Source organism: Lytechinus variegatus, chromosome 16, assembly GCF_018143015.1.
Source record: "Lytechinus variegatus isolate NC3 chromosome 16, Lvar_3.0, whole genome shotgun sequence".
Lineage (NCBI taxonomy): Eukaryota > Metazoa > Echinodermata > Echinoidea > Temnopleuroida > Toxopneustidae > Lytechinus > Lytechinus variegatus.
In genome coordinates, this window is record NC_054755.1 from 12,416,168 (window position 1) to 12,439,835 (window position 23,668).

The window sequence follows — 23,668 nt, forward strand, 5'->3', positions numbered from 1 at the left end:
TGCCGTCTAAACCGAGCGTAGTAAGGACGCAGTAAAGACCTACCAACAGCTTCATAGACGTAGCGGACACCGAAAGAACGTGGCAACAACTATGTCCATGTCTACTGTACTGACACTACGCGGCCACCACGTAAACTCGGTTGGCTCTACGTCCAAATAGACGAAGGTACAGAAAGTCGCGCAATCTGCTGCTGTAGTCGGAACGTAGCGGGAACCGTTTTGACGCAGCATGGACCGGCTCTGCGCGCAGAATGAACTTTGTGGGCACACTGCACACGCAGCATAAACGTCACATTAACGTGATGCGGACGTAGCACGCACGTGACAATTTCACATCTTTCGAGAAATTCAAACATAGTTGGCGCCACGTCCCAGGGTTTCTTCTGAACTTCAAGAACGTAGCGGGAACTTCGTCTGGTTTGGAAAGGGGGTATAAGCACGGACTGGGAATGTTCATATTCAGATCTATAAAGGGGGCAATCACTTCCAGTAGTCATGAAAAAAGGAGCCTATGTCACTACATGAAATAATATAATGATAAAAGAGTGCGAGGAAATATATTCGGTGTATATTGACTTGAAAAACGGAATGTTTTAGTACCATTTAATTACCTTGAACAGGATTATTTGTCTCATTAAACGGAGCACTCAGAGTGATGAACACAGACATAGGCCCTATAACATTTACAAGCAAAATCTCTTTCTTTTTCCCTCTTTTTCTCAAATTCCCCCGATTTTCCCCCCTTTTTTGGCCATCCGATGGGAGAGGGACGTACCACCCTCCGTAGTTACGCCACTGTTGTGATATATAAACATAGTATACGTATTATTTATAATGATTTTTCAATTTATTATAAACACCATTTTATTTTGAGGCATTTTATCATGAAAATCAAGTCAGAACAGTCGATTTTTTTTCTCGCTCGCTTTGCTGATACTTTCAGCTTGTTATGAATTTTACCTAATACGCCATGTGTCTGCCCCCCGGGCTGGGCCCTCAAAAGTTTGTTGACTTATAGCCCCCCCCCCTCCAAAAAAAAATCATGAATGTTTCTATTGTCGAGTTGCTCATGTCCTTTTTGTCTCGCCTGAACGAAGTTAGGCAGAGACCTAGTAATAACTTTTCCTGTAAGTCCGTTAATCTGTTCCAATATATTTTTTGTTCAACTTGCTCTCATTTGTTTACAATCATGACAATATGCATCAGTTGTGTTCATTCTTGGCACAATCAAATAATCATTGGGTGATACCATACTTGTGTTCTTGAGGATGACAAGGTCAAAGGTCATATAAGGTTCAACAGATCATATTGCATAATTTTAATTGATCGCGAAATCAGGCGAGACTCGTGGTTCGTGAATCATTTCATATATTTTTATTTGGCCCCCTTTTTTCTCTATTTTTCTCCCATTTGATTTTTTGTGTCGAATTGCATCCAATTTTATGGACATCTCATGATTATTGTTGATTCAATAAAATACACAATCAAAGAAAAGTTAGGACATTTTCAAAGATTTTAATTATTTCGGTGAAACAGTTATATGCATGTCTTCATAATATTCAATGAGCAAACTCATGAAGTCATATCTCCATTTGTTCTTTTGTATTTCATTATATGAAAAATGCTTATTTAGATTTTGTCCTCCAAGAAAAAAAATGGATTGGCAACTGATTTAATGCATTAGACATTCATTGCCGTAACTTTATATACGGGAGACATACCACACCCACATGTATGAAAATATGAATATGAAAATATGAATATGAAAATATGAAATATTTATGATTTCATGTAATAACATGTAACTTCTGAAGGTTTTTTTATGGCGAAGAAGAACAATGTAGTGGGTTTCACGATACACCATGTATCTTTCGTGGGCGATTGATATTTTAGTTTACTCCAACGACGATGTAGGACTAAGCCTGTTCATCGAACCAAGTAGAATGCCTATTGCTGCTCTCCTTCTGACATAATTAGATGCACTAATTATCGACCACCCAAATAACATAAGAAAAAAAAAAAGAAAGTGGGGACATAATAATATAATCAGCCCATTCACCTAATGAATATTCATGACGACGTGCATAAATATACTGTTTTTGTTTTCACAAAATATTGGTGTATTTTGAAAATCAATAATTTCCTTATTTTGTCAGATTTTGATAAAATGTTCAGCATTTTGCTCAGTGCTTTTTCTCATTTTTTTTCCCAGATATAATTATTTTTAGCTCAGAGTATCCCTTTTCTTCTCAGTGGCTTGCAGTACAGATGGGGGGCTTGGGGTGCTGCCCCCCCCCCCAAAAAAAAAAGAAGAAGAAATCCACGCCCAAGAAAAAAATGAGAAATTTTAAAGGAAAGAGAGAAGGGTAAAATATGATATTATTTTCTGAATGTTATGTTAAAATCTATCACAAAAGTAAACTTTTATAATAAAACTGTCAACATTTGTTTGCTTCGCTTGCTCACAACTTTATATAAATTTTGCTCCATACGCCATTATCTGGCCCCTTAATATGCATGGTATCCCGTTGTTCTGTACATCATAAGTTTGAAATGTCCAATTGTCCTTGTGATTTTCAGGCCTTGGGTTTCCATGCCTTTGCCTTATAAGCATTGAAGCCTTGGACTTGGCCTTGATGTTTTGGACATATTGACTACAACACTGTTTTGTATGATTTTCTTCTGTTTGTTACCCCTTTGTTCTGTACATCTTAAAGGGATGGTCTGGGCTGAAAATATTTATATCTGAATAAAAAAAAAGTAAAATTCACAGAGCGAAATGCTTAAAATTTCATCAAAATCGGATAGCAACTAACTGTAAATGATGTGTCTCCACTATGATTAAACAAGTTGCGGCAGTAAATAACTAATGCACTTAATCAGTTGTCAGTCCAATTGTTATAGTTCTTGGTAGAAATTTGTTAATAAACCTAATTTCATATAATAAAATACAAAAGAACAAGTGGGATATGACATCATCAGCCCAATGAATATTCATAAAGACATGCCTAGAATTGTTTCACCGGAATAATGCACATCTTTAAAATTCAATAACTTCGTTATTTGTTACCCGATTCTGATCAAATTTTCTGCAATTTGCTTTGTGAATTTTACTCTATTTTTTGAGCTATAAATATTTTCAGCCATGACCATCCCTTTAATTGATGTATATTTCAGAATTTTTCCTCGCCACTCATGCACTCATATCCTCAGTATTCACACCAAAGAAAAGCAAAATGAAACACAACACATTTGAATTCAACTGAATTTAGATCAAATTTAGATCAAATTTTATCAAAGTTTATAAAATGGAACATTCGATGTATAAAGTGATTCGTTTATGTTAAAAAAAAGAATACCCCAAATTCAAGATACGAAGTATAGACAAGCAACATTCTACTTGACAGAAGTAAACAAGAAAAAAGAAATTAATCAAAGTCCAAATTACAGAAAAATCTGTAATCGAAAGTAATCATATATGATTATGAAAAATCAAGATCTTTGTTTGCATGCGTAAAATGTTACCTTCTTTTAAATCTTCGATTCACTTCATTTATCTTCACCAATGGGTGATTTCAAGTTCAGTGTTGACCTTTTGGTGTTGGTGTTAGGTCAGTTTTCACACGATCATAACATCAAACATAGAATGAAGATGGTTCCGAAAAGTCACCCACTAGTTGTTGAGATGTCACTAAATGTGATCTGGACCAGTTTTACCAACTCTGAATAAGGTTTGGAGCTAGGGGAAGCAATCCAAATTTCAACACCAACACCGGACTTGAAATAACCCATTTACAGGGTACACATCACCACAAGCCTCTTCTGTTATGGAAATTATGAAACAAAACACCACGACAGACAGATACAACTATAACCAAAACATGTCACTACTAATTAAAAAAATACACACAAAAATGCTGAGTTAATAGACACTTTTTAAAAGCTAAAATTGACCATTCTCCTTGGGACTGCGTGGCTTGGGAAAGCAGGAAGGAGGGCACGAATTCACATCCGCCCAAAAGTGCATCTTCTTTATGATTATATATATATATATATATATATATATATATATATATATATATATATATATATATATATATATATATATATATATATATATATTCACTGTCCCATTATACATATGTGGTTATATATGTGGGCAATCTTCAGCATGATTGTTTTCAGCATATAGATTTCAGGGTTTAATAAAGTTCACTTTATGGAGGCCTAGCTGTATAGATCTAGATCTAAGATTATACCGTGACGATTTATATCCTTGGTTTACAGACTTTCTCGTGATTTTTTCTGCAACTATATACATTCTCAGTTATAGTTAGCCCGTTAACATGATTTTTTTCTTTTCTACTGAGTTTTGTTTAAATATTGTTACACTCCCATGTACTTTTTTATTATAGCGGATGCTCCATTCATCAAGCCTCTGCTTTATGGGCACCCTAATGATTTAAACTCTATTTACAATGATAGTTACTAGTGCATGATTAATTTGTTTATATATTTTGATTTTTAAATGATTGAATGAAATGAACTGAACAGAATTTAGCATAATTAACAAGGACGATTATTTCATTTACGATACTGATGATGATGATGATGACGACGATGACGTTGTTAGGAGAATAAGGCGCCGGTTGCGATGGTGAGAACGACGAAGACAATCAAACCGACCGCGACATCGAAGAGGAAGAAGACTCGGGGCGCACTAAAGCTGGATTGGGCCTGGAAGAAGAGGGGGTGATGTTGAAATGAGGGAAAAGGGTGGAGGGGGGGGGCAAAACAGGGTAGAAAGACAAAGAGAGAGAGAGAGAGAGAGAGAGTAGACATAAAGAGAAAGGGATAATAATAAAGAGAGTAACTTTCCGAGAACTTTATTGAATTGTTTTGGACGAAATATCACCCATAGAGAACATGCCTTTCATCATGTTCAAGCTCGTGGAGGACACAATTGTTTCTACGATTTTACTGCACCATTTTCAACATAATCAGTGCGTATCAAAAAAAAAGTTTACACTTTGAAAAAGCCATGCATGGGAATTAAAAAAATATACACCATGTGTGTCATTTTTTTCACATATAATCTTAGGTTTGGGTCTCATCTATCCAATGCAAGTGAAAGTTTTGACAGAATGTTACACTGTCCATTTTTTTAAAGCTCGCAGAAATCTGTTTGCGCAGAAATGCTCGTTTTCACGCTGTGTCAAGGAGAAAGTGCGAAATCAAATTTACCCTGCGAAACATTTAATTCTCACGCATTTCCTTTGCACTTTTAGTAAATTGAAATGAAACAGATACATTCAAGCATTTTGGAACAATTTTACCACCCAAATTAAAATTTCAACACTAAGTAAGCACAACCTTTACCCTGTTTGTGCCAGCTGGATCTGAGGACATAACAAAATCTGAACAAAAGTTTATATCAGACATCTCCAGCATTTTTTCACTAAGTTTATATCATTTAAAGTGGGTTCACATTTCATTTTTTATTTAATACTTTTTTCTCCACACCTTTTCAAAGCTTGACAATGATTTACAAAATGAAAATCAAGCCTTAGCCATTTCATGTAAATGACAGCTCAGTGTGATCGTCACCATTGTCTCGGTGTGTGGGGGAGTGGGATGTGGCGCAATGCACTCTTCGAAGTGTTTTGGGCGAGGAAAAAAGTTTAAAATGGTAAAAGATATCTTCAAATAAATTTTTGCTAGCTAAATGCCACTTGTTCTTCATGATTAAGGTCTACTTTTATTCGCATAACTATTTCAAAGTCCTGCGGAAATCATTTTTCACTAACTTTTAAAAAGTAAGTGGTGCTCACTCAAGCAGAAATATTTTTCGACAGTTATAATATCGCCATTTGCTTAAATGGATCTGTACCAATGTTAAAATGTGGAAAAATCTTCATACCAATTTATAATTTTACAGGATTTTTTCTAAGTGTAATTTTTTTTGATACGCACTGTATATATATATATATATATATATATATATAATATTTTATATGCCTGTAGTGTTGGCATTATGTTTTGGATGCCAATGATTCATTTTCATTCCCATTGCAAATAAGTTTGAAATGCGGTGTAGGCCTACCTGATTTTGGCATATTTGATAACTTGTTGTTGCAATGTACGTGAAAGTATTTTTTTAAATAAAATTATTAGTTTACAAAACTAACTCTTATTTTTTATACAGGAGAACAAATTAATTGGGTGTTACCAATCTTCATTATTCAACTCAATGTGAGGGACAGCTAGGGACCAACTTCATTAAGAGTTATTTATAACTATGTATAACTATGGTAACTAACCATTATGGCGACTACCAAGGAAACCTTGATTGTGATTGGATACTGAGACCGGTTGTCATGGTAGCTGCCATTATAGCACAGTTTGAAAATTTTTTAAATCACTCATGAAATGGGCCTCAGGCACTGATCTGCCTCATACTTGCCGAAGGTCGAACATATTTTTTTTCTATATGAAAAACCATCCCTGGTATGGACGTACCTTTGTTGTGCCTTGCTGCTCTGTTGGATAGAAGCGGTAGATGATGGCGTTGATAACGACTACAATACAAGTAATCAGCATCCCAGCGAGGAGGAATCTCCCTAATCTGGTCGTAGAATACGACGGCACCTCTGCGCTGAGAGCCGAACTGATGACGACCATCGATACAAACACGAACCCGGAGAAGATGATCCGTTCTCCCCCTCTCGATGGCTGCATGAGGAAGACAGCGAGGATCAGCCAGGCGCTGATCACGGCGGTGCCGATACGACCGTGGCTCTGCATGCGTTTAATCTGCAGGTAGAACGTAACATCCTCGTAGACCTCCTCACAGCAAGGGTAAACGACCGAGTGCTTCTGCACCGAGGATTCTGCGACGTGCCACATCGGGTTGTTCGTGTAGTGACCCAGACCTACACCTACCGACGTCGTGCCTAACACTATCCGCGAATTGTCGTTGGTCCAGGAACCGAATACAAGACTGCAGTTCTGCATGTTTACAAGGTAAAGAACACTAGATAGTAAGTATGACTACCTGATGAACATAATTAATCCTCTTTTATATAGCGCTCAATACATGTACATCGTAACGATGTGTCAAAGCGCTTTACAGATACCCTGGTCATAGGATTCAATCAGTCATTCCCGCATTGTGCGCATTCTCCATTTCCTGGGAAGTATTCCAGTCAGTCGTCGGTGAGGCGCACACATTACTGGACAAGTTACCCATTTAGCACCTGGGTCGAGAGTGGCAAAGTGTGGATTAACGCCTTGCCAAAGGACGCCAGACCGCGGTGGGATTCGAACACACGACCCTCTGTTTACAAGGCGTGAGTCAGAACCACTATCACTGCTCTTCCACGTGAAAGGGGTGAAAATATGTAGAATCACATGACCTTTCTTTTGCAATATGAATTTTAACTATGGGTTTAAATTAAATCAGCCCTACTGGAAAGAATACAGTGTGTTCATGTAATTGACTATTGTAATCCACTCTCTCAAAATGTCTAAATGTAACAATGAGGAGCACTAGCGTACTTAGAGGGGGGGGGGTGGGCAGACTGCTCCCCCTCACGAGTCACAACTCATGTCACAACCCCCTTTTGAGAAGCAAAAACCGACGTGTGCCCCCTCTTTTAAACTCTTTTTTTTTGCTTGCTTGCTTGTCATTTTTTTTTTCTGGTACGAAATCCAGCTCAACAGTGCGACTTTTGACAATGTGTTCACACAATTGAAATATGCGTGAATAGGTGATTCACACATTCAAAATTGAATTGTGTGAAGGCAATTTCACACATTGAACACATCGACAATGTGAGTGTTCATAGTGTGTTCACATAGTGGACTATGTAAAGAGTAATTCACACTACCGATGCTCAAATTGAACAGTGTGGATGCCTCAATAATGTGAGTGTTCATAGTGTGTTCACATATTATCGATGCTAAGAACACTATGGATGCACTGTGAGTGTCCACATATAGAGGCCTATCAGATTCACACTAACTGTTAAACTGCTATAAGTGTGACTATGACATACTGTGCGCTAAAAAATGTGGGTATGCCTACAGTTGGACACACTCTTGAACGCTGTGACCAGAGGGCCGAGGATGTGAGCCGGAGGCAAAGGTATGACTCTTCAGAAAATAATCCAAGGATATATAGCGATATATTCATTAATGACATGTATTCTGGATTCGGGTTTGATTTAAAACTCTGGTCTAAAGTTGTGGGTTAAGCATGCATGGGTAACCGATAGTGACAGACATCGACTTTCGACTTGTCAGCTCGTCTGTTACTCGTCAGATCATTCATACATGTAAGTGGAGGTGCCGTGGCCGAGTGGTCTAAGGCGCCTGGCTATACATAAAGTCCGGGGTTCGATCCCCGGCCGCGGAACCTATGCCCGTGAGCAAGGCATTTAATGCACGGTGCTCTTTTATCCTGCTTTCAACATGTTCAAATAAATGGAAATGCTACATGCATTATTGGTAACTGGGGGTGCACTTGTTAAAAAAATGAATAAATAAACTAAGGGGTATAACTGTGTCAGCTTAGTGGCGTATCTTTAGGACAAATCAAAAGCGTAAGCTGGTTTGAGCGTAGGAGGTCGGAGGTGTACATCCTTGGGAGGTGGTATGAGGGTGCACATCTTAGGGAGAGGGTACAAATTTCGTTTTACAGACCAGTGTCGGAACTCCTCTGCCACAGCGGGAGGGTACACGTGCCCCCCCCCCCTAGCCTACGCCCTTGCAAAAGGCGCCCCGGGGCAAGTTCCGTAATCGTGCTCGTTTCAAAGTGTATTATCAATGATATATGACACACTTATATTTACAGTTAGCAAACACACGACCAGTCAAAATAAAACCTATTATTTAGATGTAGGGTTTAGAGGCGCAGATATACATGTATGCGAGTGCGAATATTTTTCCATATCAAGACGTTAAGACGGAATGATCCAGTTTTTTTGTAATAATAAAAATATGCGTACCAAACTAAACAAGCGCGAGCTGAAAATTATTGATATTTAGACCCGAAAGGGAACATTCAAAAACACCCTTTTAAAGAATTCCTATGTATCTCATAAAATAAATCGACATAATACGAGGGCGGAGCGCGAGCCTAATGACAATGAAACCAGAAAAAAATGTATTGCAGAACTATTTCTGAGAATTAATGAAGAGTAACGTATCAAAATGCAAACCCACAGCTGGAAAAGTCAAGTTATGATATAAGGGATATTTTAATGATTGTTTGTTGGAATTCTTGAAGAGGATAAGCAGGGGCGGATCCAGGTTTTATTTTTTTGGAAAGGGGGGCACATTTTGCCGAGGATAATTTTGACGAGCAAAAAACAAGGTCTTCACTTTAAAACATGTAAAAGGGGGGACACACTTCTGTTTTAACTGCAATTTTACATTTCAAATTTTAATTGTGCCTCTCGAAGTGGGGGGGGGGGTACAGCCAGCCCGTGCCCCCCCCCCCTTGAGAGGCACGTGAGGATAAGTATATCACTAATCAAAAGTTGACACGAATATTCATCCCTCGGTACAGACATTCAAAATTCATTTTCTAAATGTGTTGGGAAACTACATTACCATGGTAATAATAATAAGACTGGGTTATTGATCACCCTCATAGCCGGGTATTCATTTTCTGCGCCTTTATTCCTTTGCCTTTTCTCTATTCTGTTTTCCCTTTTCTTTTTTAGCGCCCCCTGAAAGTGGCGCCCAGGGCACGTGCCTCCACCTTGCCCCCCCCCCCACCTAGATACGCCACTAAACTGACTATATTTCTTCGCCATTATAGCAACATACGATGTACACATATTTGACATATTTCTTTTTTTACCCTATGATTTTAGCAGAGAGTTAGGCCATGGACGAAGTTAAAACTGGTTCCAGATTACGGACCATTTTGGTACTCACATGGGAATCGTATGGGAAGTTACTGATATCAAATGCACACGAAGCATCAACGAACATCGGAACGACCTGGTAGATGGTGCCGTCCGGATACAGAATGGCTTCAGAATTTTCCATGCTTGGGTTTTCATCAGGAGGACTAGAATATAGAAACAACAAATATTCAATTAGCTCTGTAAACTTTGAAGTACAAGACTGACATGGGAGGCAATCGGCCGGACCACGGGGGTGGGGGTGGGTGGGGATGGAGGGGGGAGTTGAAAGGCTAACATTTTGAAGTTTGCACGTTAATTTATATGAGAGGAGGGAGTTATAGGATACTTATATATTGAGGTGAAGTAATCCCTCCATGGATAAATGATGGTGGCGCCATCTGCTTGTGGCTCCCTGCATTGCTGGTATATAAATGCTGACAAAAACGATAAAATCATCTTCGATATACTATGATAATCACCTCTGTCATGAAGTCAAAATACTTGATAATAATAACAATAGTATTGTAATTAAATTCAAGACGTATTTTCTGACATCTGATCTAAATCCCAACGCTCGCCGTCGGCAACAAAATAGTCTCGAACGTCAGAGACCAAAAAATAAAGAAATAAAAGGGGAAGGCAAAAGGATATACACACAAATCTTAAAGTTTCAAACTTTTCCTGTCGTTCCTGCCGCCTGGAATAAACTTTGCGAACGAGTTAGTAAGTCAAGGGAACGAGTTAGCAAGTCGAGGGAAGGAGTCAGAAACTCATGGGAACGATTTAGAAGACGAGGGAACGAGTTAGGTTAATAAGTCAGGGAACGAGTAAGTACAAGAGTTAGCAGGTCGAGGAAACGAGTTAGCAAGTCATGGGAACGAAGTCGAGGGAATGGGAACGAGTTGGTGAGTTGATGGAATGAGATAGCATAAAGTCGAGAGAACGAGTTTAAAAAAAAGTGTTATCACCTCAGGGGCCCATAGCTTGCTACACTCTAAAAAAATGTTGGGTAAAAATACTCCATGATGGTCATTATGTGCCCCCAACACGGGGCATTTCTTTTGGACATTTTTATTCATCCAGTGTGATGAACATTTTGTCCATTCTAAAGTAATAGATGCTTATTTTCTAACCTTACTGGAGAATATGCTTCCCGCATTGGGTAAAATACTGCCCAAAATTGGTTGGACACATAATTACCCTCGTGCTGGTTAAAATGTTACCCAATATTTTGTAGGTTCACATACCTGTTCCAGATAGTGATGTCAGGCACCCATATTATGGTGGATGACACGTGAAATCTATGAATTCCACCAAACTCTGCTGGATTCCAAGTTAATCTTTCATCTTTATATATCTGGTGATACAACAGCACAGCAATATACGAGTTAAGACTTCAATCTTTTTCAAGTTATATATCCAGGGTACATCCGTTCCCCCATCCAGCAAAAATACGCCTTGTAATTCGGTTATCTAACAAGTTTTGTATCGGGTCTCTGTAGGGCCGGAGACGGGATGGTGGAAACAGATGGAATGGGTTGAGTTAAAAAACGCTGGCGTTATAAGTTTAAGGTCAAGTCCACCCCAGTGAAATGTTGATTTGAATAAATAGAGAAAAATCAAACTAGCAAAACGCTGAAAATTTCATCAAAATCGGATGTAAAATAAGAAAGTTATGACACTTTAAGGTTTTGCTTATTTTTCACAAAACATGTAGTGATATGCACAACTCAAAATGAGTAAGTCGATGATGTCCCTCACTCACTATTTCTTTTGTTTTTATTGTTCGATTTATACAATATTTCATTTTTTATAGATTTGACAATAAGGACAAACTTGACTGAATCATATAGTATTAACAATGCTCATTCCAAATGTTCAGGGAGGAATTAATCGTTGTTTCACTTGACAATGAGGAGAAAAATTTCATATAATTAAATACAAAAGAAATAGTAAGTGGATGACGTCATCAGTCTCCTCATTTGCATACCCACCAGGATATGCATATAACTGATTTGTGAAATTAAGCAATACTTTAAAATGTCATAACTTTCTTATTTTACATCCGATTTTGATGAAATTTTCAGTGTTATGCATGTTGGATTTGTCTCTTTATTCAAATCAATCTTTTCCTGGGTGGACTTGTCCTTTAACCCTAAATCTCCCGGGGTATTTTGATTCTTGTCATTCCGGGGGGGGGGGCATTATGGTCCCCCCCCTTAAGATCTCGGCCGCCGATCGCGCGAGCGACGCAAAAATTTGCACGCTGGTAGTGTGCGATGTAATCTACAAGGCTGTATGGTAAAATTTTCCAAAATAATGAGATTTTATTTTATATGAATTAATTATGCTAATTTATGCATAAATCATACTTTTTGCTCTAATTCACTAAATAAAGCTCCTAGAATGCTAATTTTTGGTAAAAATTTTCTTTGTAGCATTCTTAACAATCTTAATTCAAAAAAACTTTGGTTTGGAAATAAATTTCTTATGTATTTTATTGTTTTATGAATTTTTTATGTATTTCTTAGTTTTTTTTTACTTTTTGTTTTTTATTGTTTTTTCAATGGAAATTGTTCCAGACATAATTCTGATCATAAACAAGGCAAAATTAATTAAGTTTAATCAGTAAAAGTAGAAATAATGATACATTTATGAATTTTGGCTAAATACGCAATTTGCATTGGATTTGTACATGAAATCACGTTTATGAGCAATTTTGGGTCTGACATGCACTTGCATAATGTTGCGTAATGTCGTAACCGCGTACCCGGGCGTCACAACTTTGGTCTCAAAATTTGCGCGAGACTTGAATGTCAGTGACATGTCAGTGACAAAAAGTCAGTGAGCTGCGAGGTGAAAAAATTTCGCGCAGCAGATATATCGCGAAAATTGTTGAGGGGGGGGCATTATGGCCCCCCCCCCCCGGGAGAATTAGGGTTAAGTCAACCCCGACAAAGTTCATACGAATTGATATAAACTAACATCACGGTGAAAATTTAATGAAATTTGATACAATATATAAGTAATGACATTTCCCGCTTAATTTCACATAACAGTTTTATATTGAACTTTCAAAAATTGCGGATAGACTCAATTCAAACTCACATTACAATATTGATGTCAATTCAAGAAGTTAATGAATTTTAAATCGATTGAAATATGAGTTTTATCGAATCCATCGCTTCTCTTTGCCAAATGTTTTTCAGGCCGGTGTATGACCATCAGGGGCCCGTCCTACAAAGAGTTACGATTGATCAAATCAATCTCAGGTCTATGGAAATTCATCAATGTCATAATTTTTTCTCTTGGAAATTTGCTCATTGTCCTGTGAAAACAAAAAGAAGCATACTGAATTGTCAAGAAAACAGTGAATATATGAATTATGGTCATTCAATTTTTTTTTTAACAGACATGTATTTTAGATTGTGACGTGGATGGCTTTCCATAGTTGCGGTTGATCGGATCAATCACAACTCTTTGTAAGACGGGTTCCATGCAAGATTGTTGCTGAAGCAGGTACATGGGTGTCATGGGCCGCTGCATTTTTCCCAGAGATTTTGTAAAATGTTGCCTCGAAACCGGCCTCTGCATGGGCCCCGTCTTACAAAGAGTGTATATATATCAACATCTAAACTGCATGTCTGTTCAAAATATTTTCTGGATATTATGTGTATTCATACATTAATCCTTTCCTTGCTTCTTTTTGTTTACAATTAAAGGACATTGTGCATTTTTCCTGAAGAAAAAAGTGGATTTCCATACATTCGAGTTTGATCGGATCATCATAACTCTTTGTAAGACGGGGCCAGATGTCCACACCTGAGATGTGTTGATTTTTTTTTAATGTTGAAATGTAAGAATCGAGCCAATGCCATTTAACACTGACAGGTGTTGCTATTTGGTGTTAGACCTAAATTGGTGTTGTTTCAACACTTCTATGATCTCATCATAGCGGGAAGGTGCTAAATCAATACTTAAACAGTTAAACTTATAGTGCAACATAGGCCGGACAGATTATTATTATGACATTACTTACCAAAGTTCGCCAAACGTTCATCTGCATTGTGCTTTCAAATAAATCCTGATGGAAAATGTGGAACGAAAAATAAAATCAAAGGCAAATCATACAGCAAGACCAAAATTTTGTATGAACCAAAAAGGTATGATGAAAGCATAAACCAGGAATGAAAGTTCTTTTTTTAAGAATCATTTAACTTATTATTATTAATATTATTATTATCATCATCATCATCATCATTTTAACTATTGAAGGATGGTTTGGAATAACGTCACATCTCTTAAATGTCAACCTAATATCCTTATTTTATGTTTCATGCTACAAGCTCGACAAAATCATATTTCTAAATTCAGTTAGTCGATAAGGAATAATCAATGATATTCAACAACGATAAACATACAAATGAGGTTTGTTATTAACAGAGTATATATAATGCAGTTTATAAAAGTGAGTAGGTCAATCCTGCAGGATACACCACATAAAACAAAATAGACAAATAAATGTATAACTTAATAGATTTAATCGGCCAAATAACTATCAGATTGATTTCAATTATTGATCAGCCAATTATTCAATCAATTACCCACTCACTCAACAGCGATATGCTTATGGGCAATTCCACAGGTTGGTGGACATGAGCTTAAAAATTCAAATTCAATATTTTCTTGAATTTTTTAATAATTTAAGTCCTTCATACATGATAGTTTCAGGAACAAGAAATAAAAAGTTTATTTTCATATGTATACTTTGGAAAAAAATGGTCAAAAGTTGTGTCTTCCATTGTGTACCAAAATACAAGAAAAATAGTGAAAAATGAAATATGCCTTATTACCATTTTTTTATTGCAACAACATACCACTTTATATATTTCTGAAGTTTAGAAGAGTCAAATTACTTAAAATACACAACCGCTTTTCAAGTAAATTTGTAGTACTCATTCAAAAATGAATATTGCAACCTGCTCAGGTGATGTAACGTGAGTAACCGAAAAAACTGACTTTGTTTTCTGAGAGAAAAATTCTTCACAGTTAATTGGTGGGATTTTAAATTCTCTTCCTTCAAAAAATCTTTGACACAGTGATGACTATCAAAATCATTAAAAAGTACAATTTTTTTATAAAAATGATGAAAAAAAACTGTAACGTGAGTAACTTTGTAACGTGAGTAACCATCATGTAATGTGAGTAACCAGTAAAAATTATTCAGTTCGGTAACATTTTCTGTGGGATGTCAAGTTTTAAGTCTCATGGTGAGTTGTGAAGTTATTTTTGATTAATTAAAAGCAAAATGAGCGTACATCTCTTTGATGCGACTCTTTGTTCATCAAAATATCAGTGGTCATACAATCACACAAAAAATTGAATATTAGTAAAAGTATTCACAATGCGAGAGTGCATTAGTAAGACTTGGTTTTGATTAACCAAACTTTAAAGAGTGTTCGAACAACACATTGAATGCCCTTACCTGTAACCCTATCTAGGCCGGGGTATTTTGGGAGTTGATATGTCCCGGGGGGAGGGGGGGGGGCTCCCAGGCCCCCTTGAGATCTCGGCCACTGGCCGCACGATCACGCCGAAAATTTGCGTGCAGGTTGTCTTGGACATAATCTACAATACTATACAGTAATTTATTTCATGCAAATTGGTATCAAGCGATTATGCTAATTTATGCATAATTAGTAAGCGAAATCATACTTTCCCCCCTACTCCCTAATAAAGCTCCAATTGTTCCAATTTTTGGTATAAAATCTCTTTTTGATGTTCCTAGCAATGAATTTTACACACATTATTGAATTTTTAATGACATGTGTGTTGTTAACCATACATGGACAAAATGTAACGTGAGTAACCGTAACGTGAGTAACCATATTATCTGCACCCCAAGTAAAAACCATGTGTTCTTTATTTTTTTAATTATATACAAAGTTTGTCTCCCTAATATACTTCTTTGAAATGGATATAATCAACTTTCATAAAAGCCTAGTATGAGGAGACTTTTCACTTATGTCGACTTTTCATTTTATGCATGTCCAAATCATGTAACGTGAGTAACCGACACATTCCAAAGATTTGCCAGGAGCATAATAGAATTTCCCAAGTTTTGTTTTTATACAAAGGATAGTCAGACTGTGTACTTTGTTGTGATAAGGAGATGTTTAGTTCCTAACAAATAATAATGGAGTTACAGCTCCAAGTATGAGTCAAGGTGTCTCCAAATGTAACGTGAGTAACCGTGGAATAGTCCTTATTCATTCTCTCGCTCAGTCACACGCTCATTCACCTATTCACTAAATTGGTAGTACTCACTAACTAGCCAGTCCCTAAACTTTTCATTTACGAATTCAAGCACTCACCCACCCACCCAATCTCCGTCTCAAATTCATTTTCCTACTTACTCCCTTTCCAACTCACTCACGTATCCACTCACTCCCCTACTCAATGCCTAACTCACTAACTCAATAATTCTCATTTTCACTTTCTTACGCACTCACCGACTCGCCCACTCGTGCACTTATCCACAAACTCACTCAATAATTTTCCTACTCATGTGCGCACTCACTTACTCATTCCCTTACTGACTCCTACTACTACTACCTACTCACTCACAGACTGATAAGTCATTAAATTTCTTACTCGTGCGCGCGCGCGCTCCCTCCCTCTCCCTCACACATTCACTCACGAACTTACTCACTCATTGTCTCTTTCACTCACTCACTTAACAAACCAATACCACGAGTTATGAGTAACACATACTCAGCGTTATCTAAACTCATAAACTAACTCACCAATCCTTACTCAACGTACGAACTAATTCACCCAGTGTCTCGCTCGCTCACTCAACAAAACAATGGGTGATTTCAAGTCCGGTGTTGGCCTTGGTGTTAATGGTGTTGAAATTTGGATTCCTTCCCCTTGCTTCAAAACTTATCCAGAGTTTGTAAAACTGATCCAGATCACATTATTGACATCTCAACAACTACTGAGTGACTTTTCGGGACCATCTTCATTTTATGTTTGGTGTTATAATCGTGTCGAAATTGACCTAACACCAACACCAAAAGGTCAACACTGAACTTGAAATCACCCAGTGCCACAATCTATGAGTTACACACACTCAAGGTTACTAACCAGTCTTCTGAGGACCTGAAGATCCATGGAGATATTAACGTAGTGCGTCTTATCATGATGGGGGAGGAAACTCTTGTCATAGCTCGAATTGGTGAACAGTGTTTGGTAGAGTTCTGATCGATAGTCTGTTTTTACAAAAAATAAAAAAATGAAATAAAATGATAATAATAATATGTCCACTTATATAGTTCACTTACTATGTGCATATACTCAACTACGGTTTGATACTTGGTATCACATTATTACCCCGGCTGCAGCTAGGCCGCCATATATTAATAGGCGCTATAAAGCGTTCAAGAAATGAATCCTACCGGGTACCCATTCCCCTCACCTGGGTCGAGTGCAGCACAATGTGGATAAATTTCTTGCCGAAGGAAATTACGCCATGGCTGGGATTCGAACCCACGACCCTCTGTTTCAAAGTCCGGAGACTAATCCACTGGGCCACAATGCTCCACTAAAATCAATAGAATACAAATACAATGATAAGAGGGTTCCATGACATTTACTCTGCTCTATAAATTCCACATACTATTCGAATAACCAACTTCGACCCTCATGGGTTTAACCCCCTAAACCTGACATAAAACCATATTGCAACCCTAATCCAAAATATTAGACGAAATTAAGCCTGGAGCTGTCGTGTCACCGATAAGGATAAGAGATGTCACTCAGCAAACGGGCTCTACAAACGTGCCTAAGTAAAACGTGATATTGCATATTTTAACTTCTTTAAAATCCAAATACTCTGGATTAGGCCATGTACTGCACAGTTAGCTAGGAGATACCTAGACAGTGACCAAACATCGAATATGATCATCATTGTACAAATTCCGAATTTCTTTAAAATCCCTGTCATCTAACGTATATATAAAAAGGTGTAGAGGGGGTAAATTACTACTCCCTCGACGGAGTTCGGAAGAAATAAATATGGAAATAAAAATAGATGACGGGAAAAATACACTCTAAAACGTTTACCCAATATTGGGTAAAATGGGAACATGCATGTTGGTTGAGTAAAAAGATACCCAATATGTTGTAAATTTTACGCAATGTTGCGTTGAAATATCCCATTATGGGGTAAAAAAAACCCCGGCAAACATGCATGTTCCCTTTTTACCCAATATTGAGTAAATTTTACTCAGTGTTTTTAGAGTTTAACAAGAACGGGAAGAAAGGGGAAAGAAATTGGGGAGAACAAAATAAGGACAAAAGGAAGAGAGGGCTACGAAAGGGGGGCAGAATCGAATAAACTGATGGATTTCTGGTAAAAAAAAATAGGGTAGGGAAGGGGAGCGGAAAGGGGTGCTCTTAATTACCCTTAAAACCCAACACGTATAGTGCGTACTTCATGATTTTATACAATATTGAAGAACGGTAATAATCATCCCCACCTTCGTGAACATGATCGTCCTCGTGGTCACTAGCAATCGTCTCACCAGCGACGACCAGTATCAGAACGACTACGATGGTACAGATCTTCATGGTCGTGGTCGATCACTTACGACAAAGCAAGAGAGAAAAGACACCAACAGTCAGGTTTTCCTAATTCGCCTCGTTCTAATTATAATGGTAATGATACGACAAAAACGGTATTATGAAAGAACATTAATAAAGATAGCAATACTAATAATTAATAAATGATGAATTAATCAATATAAAGTGGTGATGATAATGATAATAATAATAATGATAATGATAATAATAATAATGATAATACGACTAGTAGTAAATAACAATTCATAATTTGCAGGAGGATTGTCATCATAAGCAAATTGCTTGAAAAATGATGGTAACTGTAACAAGGATAATAATAATAATTATTATTATTATTATCATTATTATGATGATGATGATGATGATGATGGTGATGGTTACGGTAATAACAACAACAAAAACCATTACAATAACGGTAGTGCAAAATGTAGTTGTTATTATTAGCATCATTATCTCATTTCCCGATTTTGTGAACACTTTATTGTTGTTTTGCTTGTTTTCTTTACCTTCATTGAAATGATTTCATTACGTCCCGGACTCTGGAAAGGGAAGGGGAACATGGCTAGCTCAAACTTAGAAGAAAAAAAAATTTCGTTTAGTGAAACCTGTGTATGTGATTTGAGTTTCGTCAGACGTGTATCAATCCGATATGATTATTTACGTCTGGGACCGACCTTTAACGTCACCATCCGAAATATTTGACCGTGGCTCGAACCTTGAACCTCTGCATCAGTGTGTAACTTCCCCACAGCTTGGATTACAGGCGCACGCCACAACGCCCAGTCATACACTCGTCCTATACTGTAGATTTGTACACGTAAATTTTGAACCCCTGTTTGTTAAATAAGAATAGGCCTGGCCTATACGGGTTTCTAATGTCGGTAGTTGTATGAATACATAAACCGTACTTGAGCAGTATATAGGAACATCCATTCAACTTCGCCTTTCTTTTGTGTTTACAATATCTGCAAATTCTTACCCCCCCCCCCCCCCGCCTCGTTTGGTCATCTTATCTGCCCCCCCCCCCGCCTGCCTCTCTCTCTCTCTCTTTCCCATCACCCTCCCCCTCTTTTTCTCTCTACAAAAAAGGGAATCTGATTCCATGTGTCTTTACAATAGGTGGGTATGTGGGCGGCGTACCTCCCCCCCCCCCCCCCTCTTCCCCATGCATATAGTTCTTTGACAGTATCCTCATGGAGGGCCCTTGGTATCCTACACCACTGCTTGGCCAGGAATAAGGTAAATACACCTGAGCACTTTTGACAACAAAACGCCGAACTCGCTCCCTTTCAGCTCACTTCTGAAAAAAAAAGATGAACTTCAGCATCAGGTGACATACCATCATTGTTGATATATTAATCTCCCGGGACCTCAAATTCTTTTATATCGCTTTGCATGGCAATTTTTCTTCTACGGGTGAAAAAGATGGTGGCAATCAAAACGTGCGATGTTTGTCAGAATGATCGATAGTGTGTGGGAGGGTTTTATGTTTGCCCGGTGTGCTTACACATTCGGCCCGTTTCTCAGATAGACCAATGCTGAGTAGACTAAACCCATCTGGTCGGTAAGACTTTATCACTGTGGTCTAACTGCCGTTTGGTCCACACCACACATAAATTCTCACTTGGACTATTAACCAGTTGGTCTAACATCTAATTGCCACTTCGGCTATTTCTCATTTCTTACTTTGTCAAACAAAAATTTGGCTAATAAAATAATGACCGGGAATAATGAACAATCCAACTACAATGAACTAAGCGGTCTGAGACCGAATAGTAAATGGACTAAATAGCAATGAGACTAAATTGTTAGTAGGCGAACAAGTGGGATTACAGTCTTTAAAAAAATCAGTCCCATCGACTAGATCAGTAGATCAGTGCAACTGATTAGTCTAGTCACATTTGACGTAGTCAGAAACAACTCTGTTCTAGTAAAATACGACTAAAAAATATTCAAGTATGCCTAGAAGAACAGTTGCACCCAGCTGACTCGATTAACTAGTCATTTTGACTGATTTGTTTTTAGAGTGAACAACCCTGTATCCTTTTCGTTTGGTCTCATATCACTACGACCTATAATTATAGGCTGTAGTGATAGACCGAACGAAAAGGATACAGGGTTGTTTTTGTCTCATCTTTATATTGATCCGCCCCCCCCCCCCTGTTATGTGTGATGATGATCAGCAGCAGCTGCAGAGAAAGTATTATTATTATATATCTCAACTACGTTTTGTCACACGCACGCACTCACTCACTTATTTTTTTTAATAAGTGCACACCTATACCAATAATGCGTAAAGCATTTTACATTTATTTGAATGCAGGATGTGGCCGGGGATCGAACCCCGGACTTTCCTTGTATAGCCAGGCGCCTTAGACCACTCTTTTTTTTTTTTTTTTTCATATTGTTTTATTCTGATTCCATGAACAAAAATATATAACATTTCAAATTAACATTTCAAAACACATAATATTTTACATTTCATATTTGGACATTTTTCACTAACTTAATACCAGCATAAATCATATATAACTTAAAGGAGAAACAATGAAATCAGTCACTCGGCCACGACACTTCCGCACACCTCACCCACACGGTACTCACCCACTCCCACACACTCTCCAACCGCACACACCTATTCATAGTTTAAACACACTGAAGAAACCTGCATGTATATAAGATCTTTCAACTGAGACAATGTTTGCCTTTTCACACAGATGGCATATAACTATTATAATTATTGTCATGTTACTTTTGATATATGGCGAAGAACACATTAAAAAAGCACCCACCTTTAAACTTTACACAACACCATGACAACTATACTAAACGTGGTATTAACAAACCTATTCATATTTACCCCCTCGTTTATTGTGTGCATATATAGTACTGTCATCTACATTCTAAAAATACTTAACGACATAATATGTGATTGCAAATTATTTCATAAACGGAACCCGCATTTTACCAATATAATATTTGTGAATATTATGAACAACTATAATAATTGCAGCTTATAATCATCGTGCTGTTTAACATTAACGACTCGCATGCTCATTATATACTTTATTAGTGAACTCAACACAGACTGATTCAATATCCATATTTCAATTTTAAAGTATAATGTTATATGATATAAGCATGTTAATATTATATTTCAATGATTGGTGGAAGAAATAATTGGAAATACTCACCTGTCAGGACCCCAACTGCAGGTCGACACTACAAAAACAGCTCAGGTAAATCGAATGGAGTGGTATTATAGTGGCCTTTAACGGGCCAGTATTGGATCTGACTATCTATTATTGCGGCGCTTTTATAAACGACATTCCCGAACAGTGCACGCAACACAATGGTTTTTAAGCAGACACGATTCGCTGAATGACACGGTTCCATTATTTGAGGATTCTAAACATGAAATAACAATAGGAGTCCCAGGGATCAATAGAGGGTGAGAGAGAAAGGGGGAAAGAGACAGGGGGATACTGATCTGAGGAGGCGACTGTAATATGCAGTGTATCTATCTATCTATCTATCTATATATATATATATATATATATATATATATATATATATATACATATATATCTTGTCATTGTTCAAAACTCATCTTCACCCGACAAAGGAATATATAATTGGTATAGTGTCGAAAATCTGTCTATCTGACGGTCAATCGGATCGGGCTCGCCCTAGCTACTAACCGTCTCTGTGGTCTAGTGGTTAAGGCACCGGCGTTCAAAGCTGGGGCCCGGGTTCGATTCCCGGCAGAGACATTTTTCGGCATCACCAATTTTTCCAAAGGGTAGATAGCTCTGGGGAACCTTGATTTAAGCTGCGCCTACCATTGTTCTCTTCATCCATTTCTTTACAATATAGGCCTATATATATATTAAATTGAAGTTCAGGGAAAGTGCTCGATGTTTCAATAGAAGCAGAGCGTTATTTGAATTTTCCTCACCTCAATGGTTTCGCGCCTCGATCACTGGCGGCTCACCGGGACACTTTGATGAGCCGCCCGTGATCGAGGCCCGAAACCATTGGTAGACCAGAGGTGAGGAATAAATAAATATATGTATATATAATAATGATAAAACAACACTACAAAATAGGGTAGAATTTCTACAGTAATCGTATTTCAATATTGATATTACATATTACATCATACCGTGTATTTCTACTAAAATCAAGCATCAAGCTAAGTTGATTAATTTGAGTGCTAAGTTGATTAATTTGTCTTTGTCAAGCGGTATATTTCCGCAACAATGGAAAAAAGCCAAGATTATCCCAATTCACAAAGGTGGCGATAAAAATTCTCCTTCGAACTATAGGCCCATTTCAATTCTGCCCTGCGTATCTAAAATACTGGAAAGGGTTGTTCAACGGCAAGTTTCCGCCACGGCACTCAACTATTACCACTCTCCTACAGGTAACCGATGACTGGTTTCACTCGGTCGATCTGAAACATTACATTGGGGCCGTCTTCGTCGATTTAAAAAAGCATTCGACACCGTAAATTGTGATATTCTTATGAAAAAAATGAATAACCTAGGTATTTCTGGTACACCATCCTTATGGTTTCGAAGTTACATGTCAAACCGGGTTTGTAGGACTCTTATTAATTCGGAACTCTCTTATGAATCAGTTATTAACTGCGGTGTGCCCCAGGGATCACTCCTGGGGCCACTGCTCTTTATTTTATATGTCAACGATTTAGTGAAATGTATTAATACATGTCATATCCAATTGTATGCGGATGACACCGTTTTGTATTTTTCACACCCCTCCATTGATAGAATCAACGAGGCTCTCAACTCAGATTAAGAAAATATGTACCAATGGATGTGCCAGAACAAGTTAAGTGTTAACTGTCAAAAACGGTCTGTATAATGCTCATTGGAAGCAAGAATATGATTTCTAAACAAAACGTCCTTCATGTTTCCTTAAATAATACCCTGGCCAGCATTAGAACAAGTTCATCATGTCAAATACCTAGGCATCATAGTTGATGATTATTTGAATTTTAATCTGCATATAGACAACATGTTGCAAAAAATAGGTCAATTAGTCGGCTTTCAGGCTGGGAAGATTGCGGCGATCCCTATAAG

General features: G+C 37.6%; 1 protein-coding gene across 3 annotated transcripts; it reads right to left on the minus strand.

Annotated features, from left to right (window-relative positions):
- Nucleotides 1-4,536: 4,536 nt before the first annotated feature.
- On the minus strand, nt 4,537-21,910 carry LOC121429806 (neuronal acetylcholine receptor subunit alpha-3-like). 3 transcript variants are annotated; one of them, XM_041627040.1, is made up of 8 exons: nt 21,758-21,910; nt 18,461-18,566; nt 17,067-17,191; nt 13,957-14,001; nt 11,165-11,274; nt 9,946-10,081; nt 6,520-7,008; nt 4,537-4,737 (listed from the first exon to the last, which is right to left on the minus strand). In XM_041627040.1, the coding sequence occupies exons 2-8, from the start codon at nt 18,549-18,551 to the stop codon at nt 4,630-4,632; spliced, it is 1,104 nt and encodes a 367-aa protein (XP_041482974.1). In that variant the 5' UTR covers nt 18,552-18,566; nt 21,758-21,910; the 3' UTR covers nt 4,537-4,629. The 3 variants fall into 3 exon arrangements, with proteins under 3 accessions (XP_041482974.1, XP_041482973.1, XP_041482975.1); XM_041627039.1 differs by having other exon boundaries at nt 18,461-18,626; XM_041627041.1 differs by lacking the exon at nt 21,758-21,910 and adding an exon at nt 19,238-19,325 and having other exon boundaries at nt 18,461-18,626.
- Between the last annotated feature and the right edge of the window lie 1,758 nt (nt 21,911-23,668).

Coding starts and splice junctions, on each gene's coding strand:
- LOC121429806 (XM_041627040.1), bottom strand. CDS start 18,551: ATGAAGATCTGTACCATCGTAGTCGTTCTGATACTGGTCGTCGCTGGT. Junction 7,009..9,945: donor ACTTCCCATACGATTCCCAT/GTGAGTACCAAA, acceptor GTAAACATGCAG/AACTGCAGTCTTGTATTCGG. Junction 4,738..6,519: donor AGCAGCAAGGCACAACAAAG/GTACGTCCATAC, acceptor CTCTTCTTCCAG/GCCCAATCCAGCTTTAGTGC.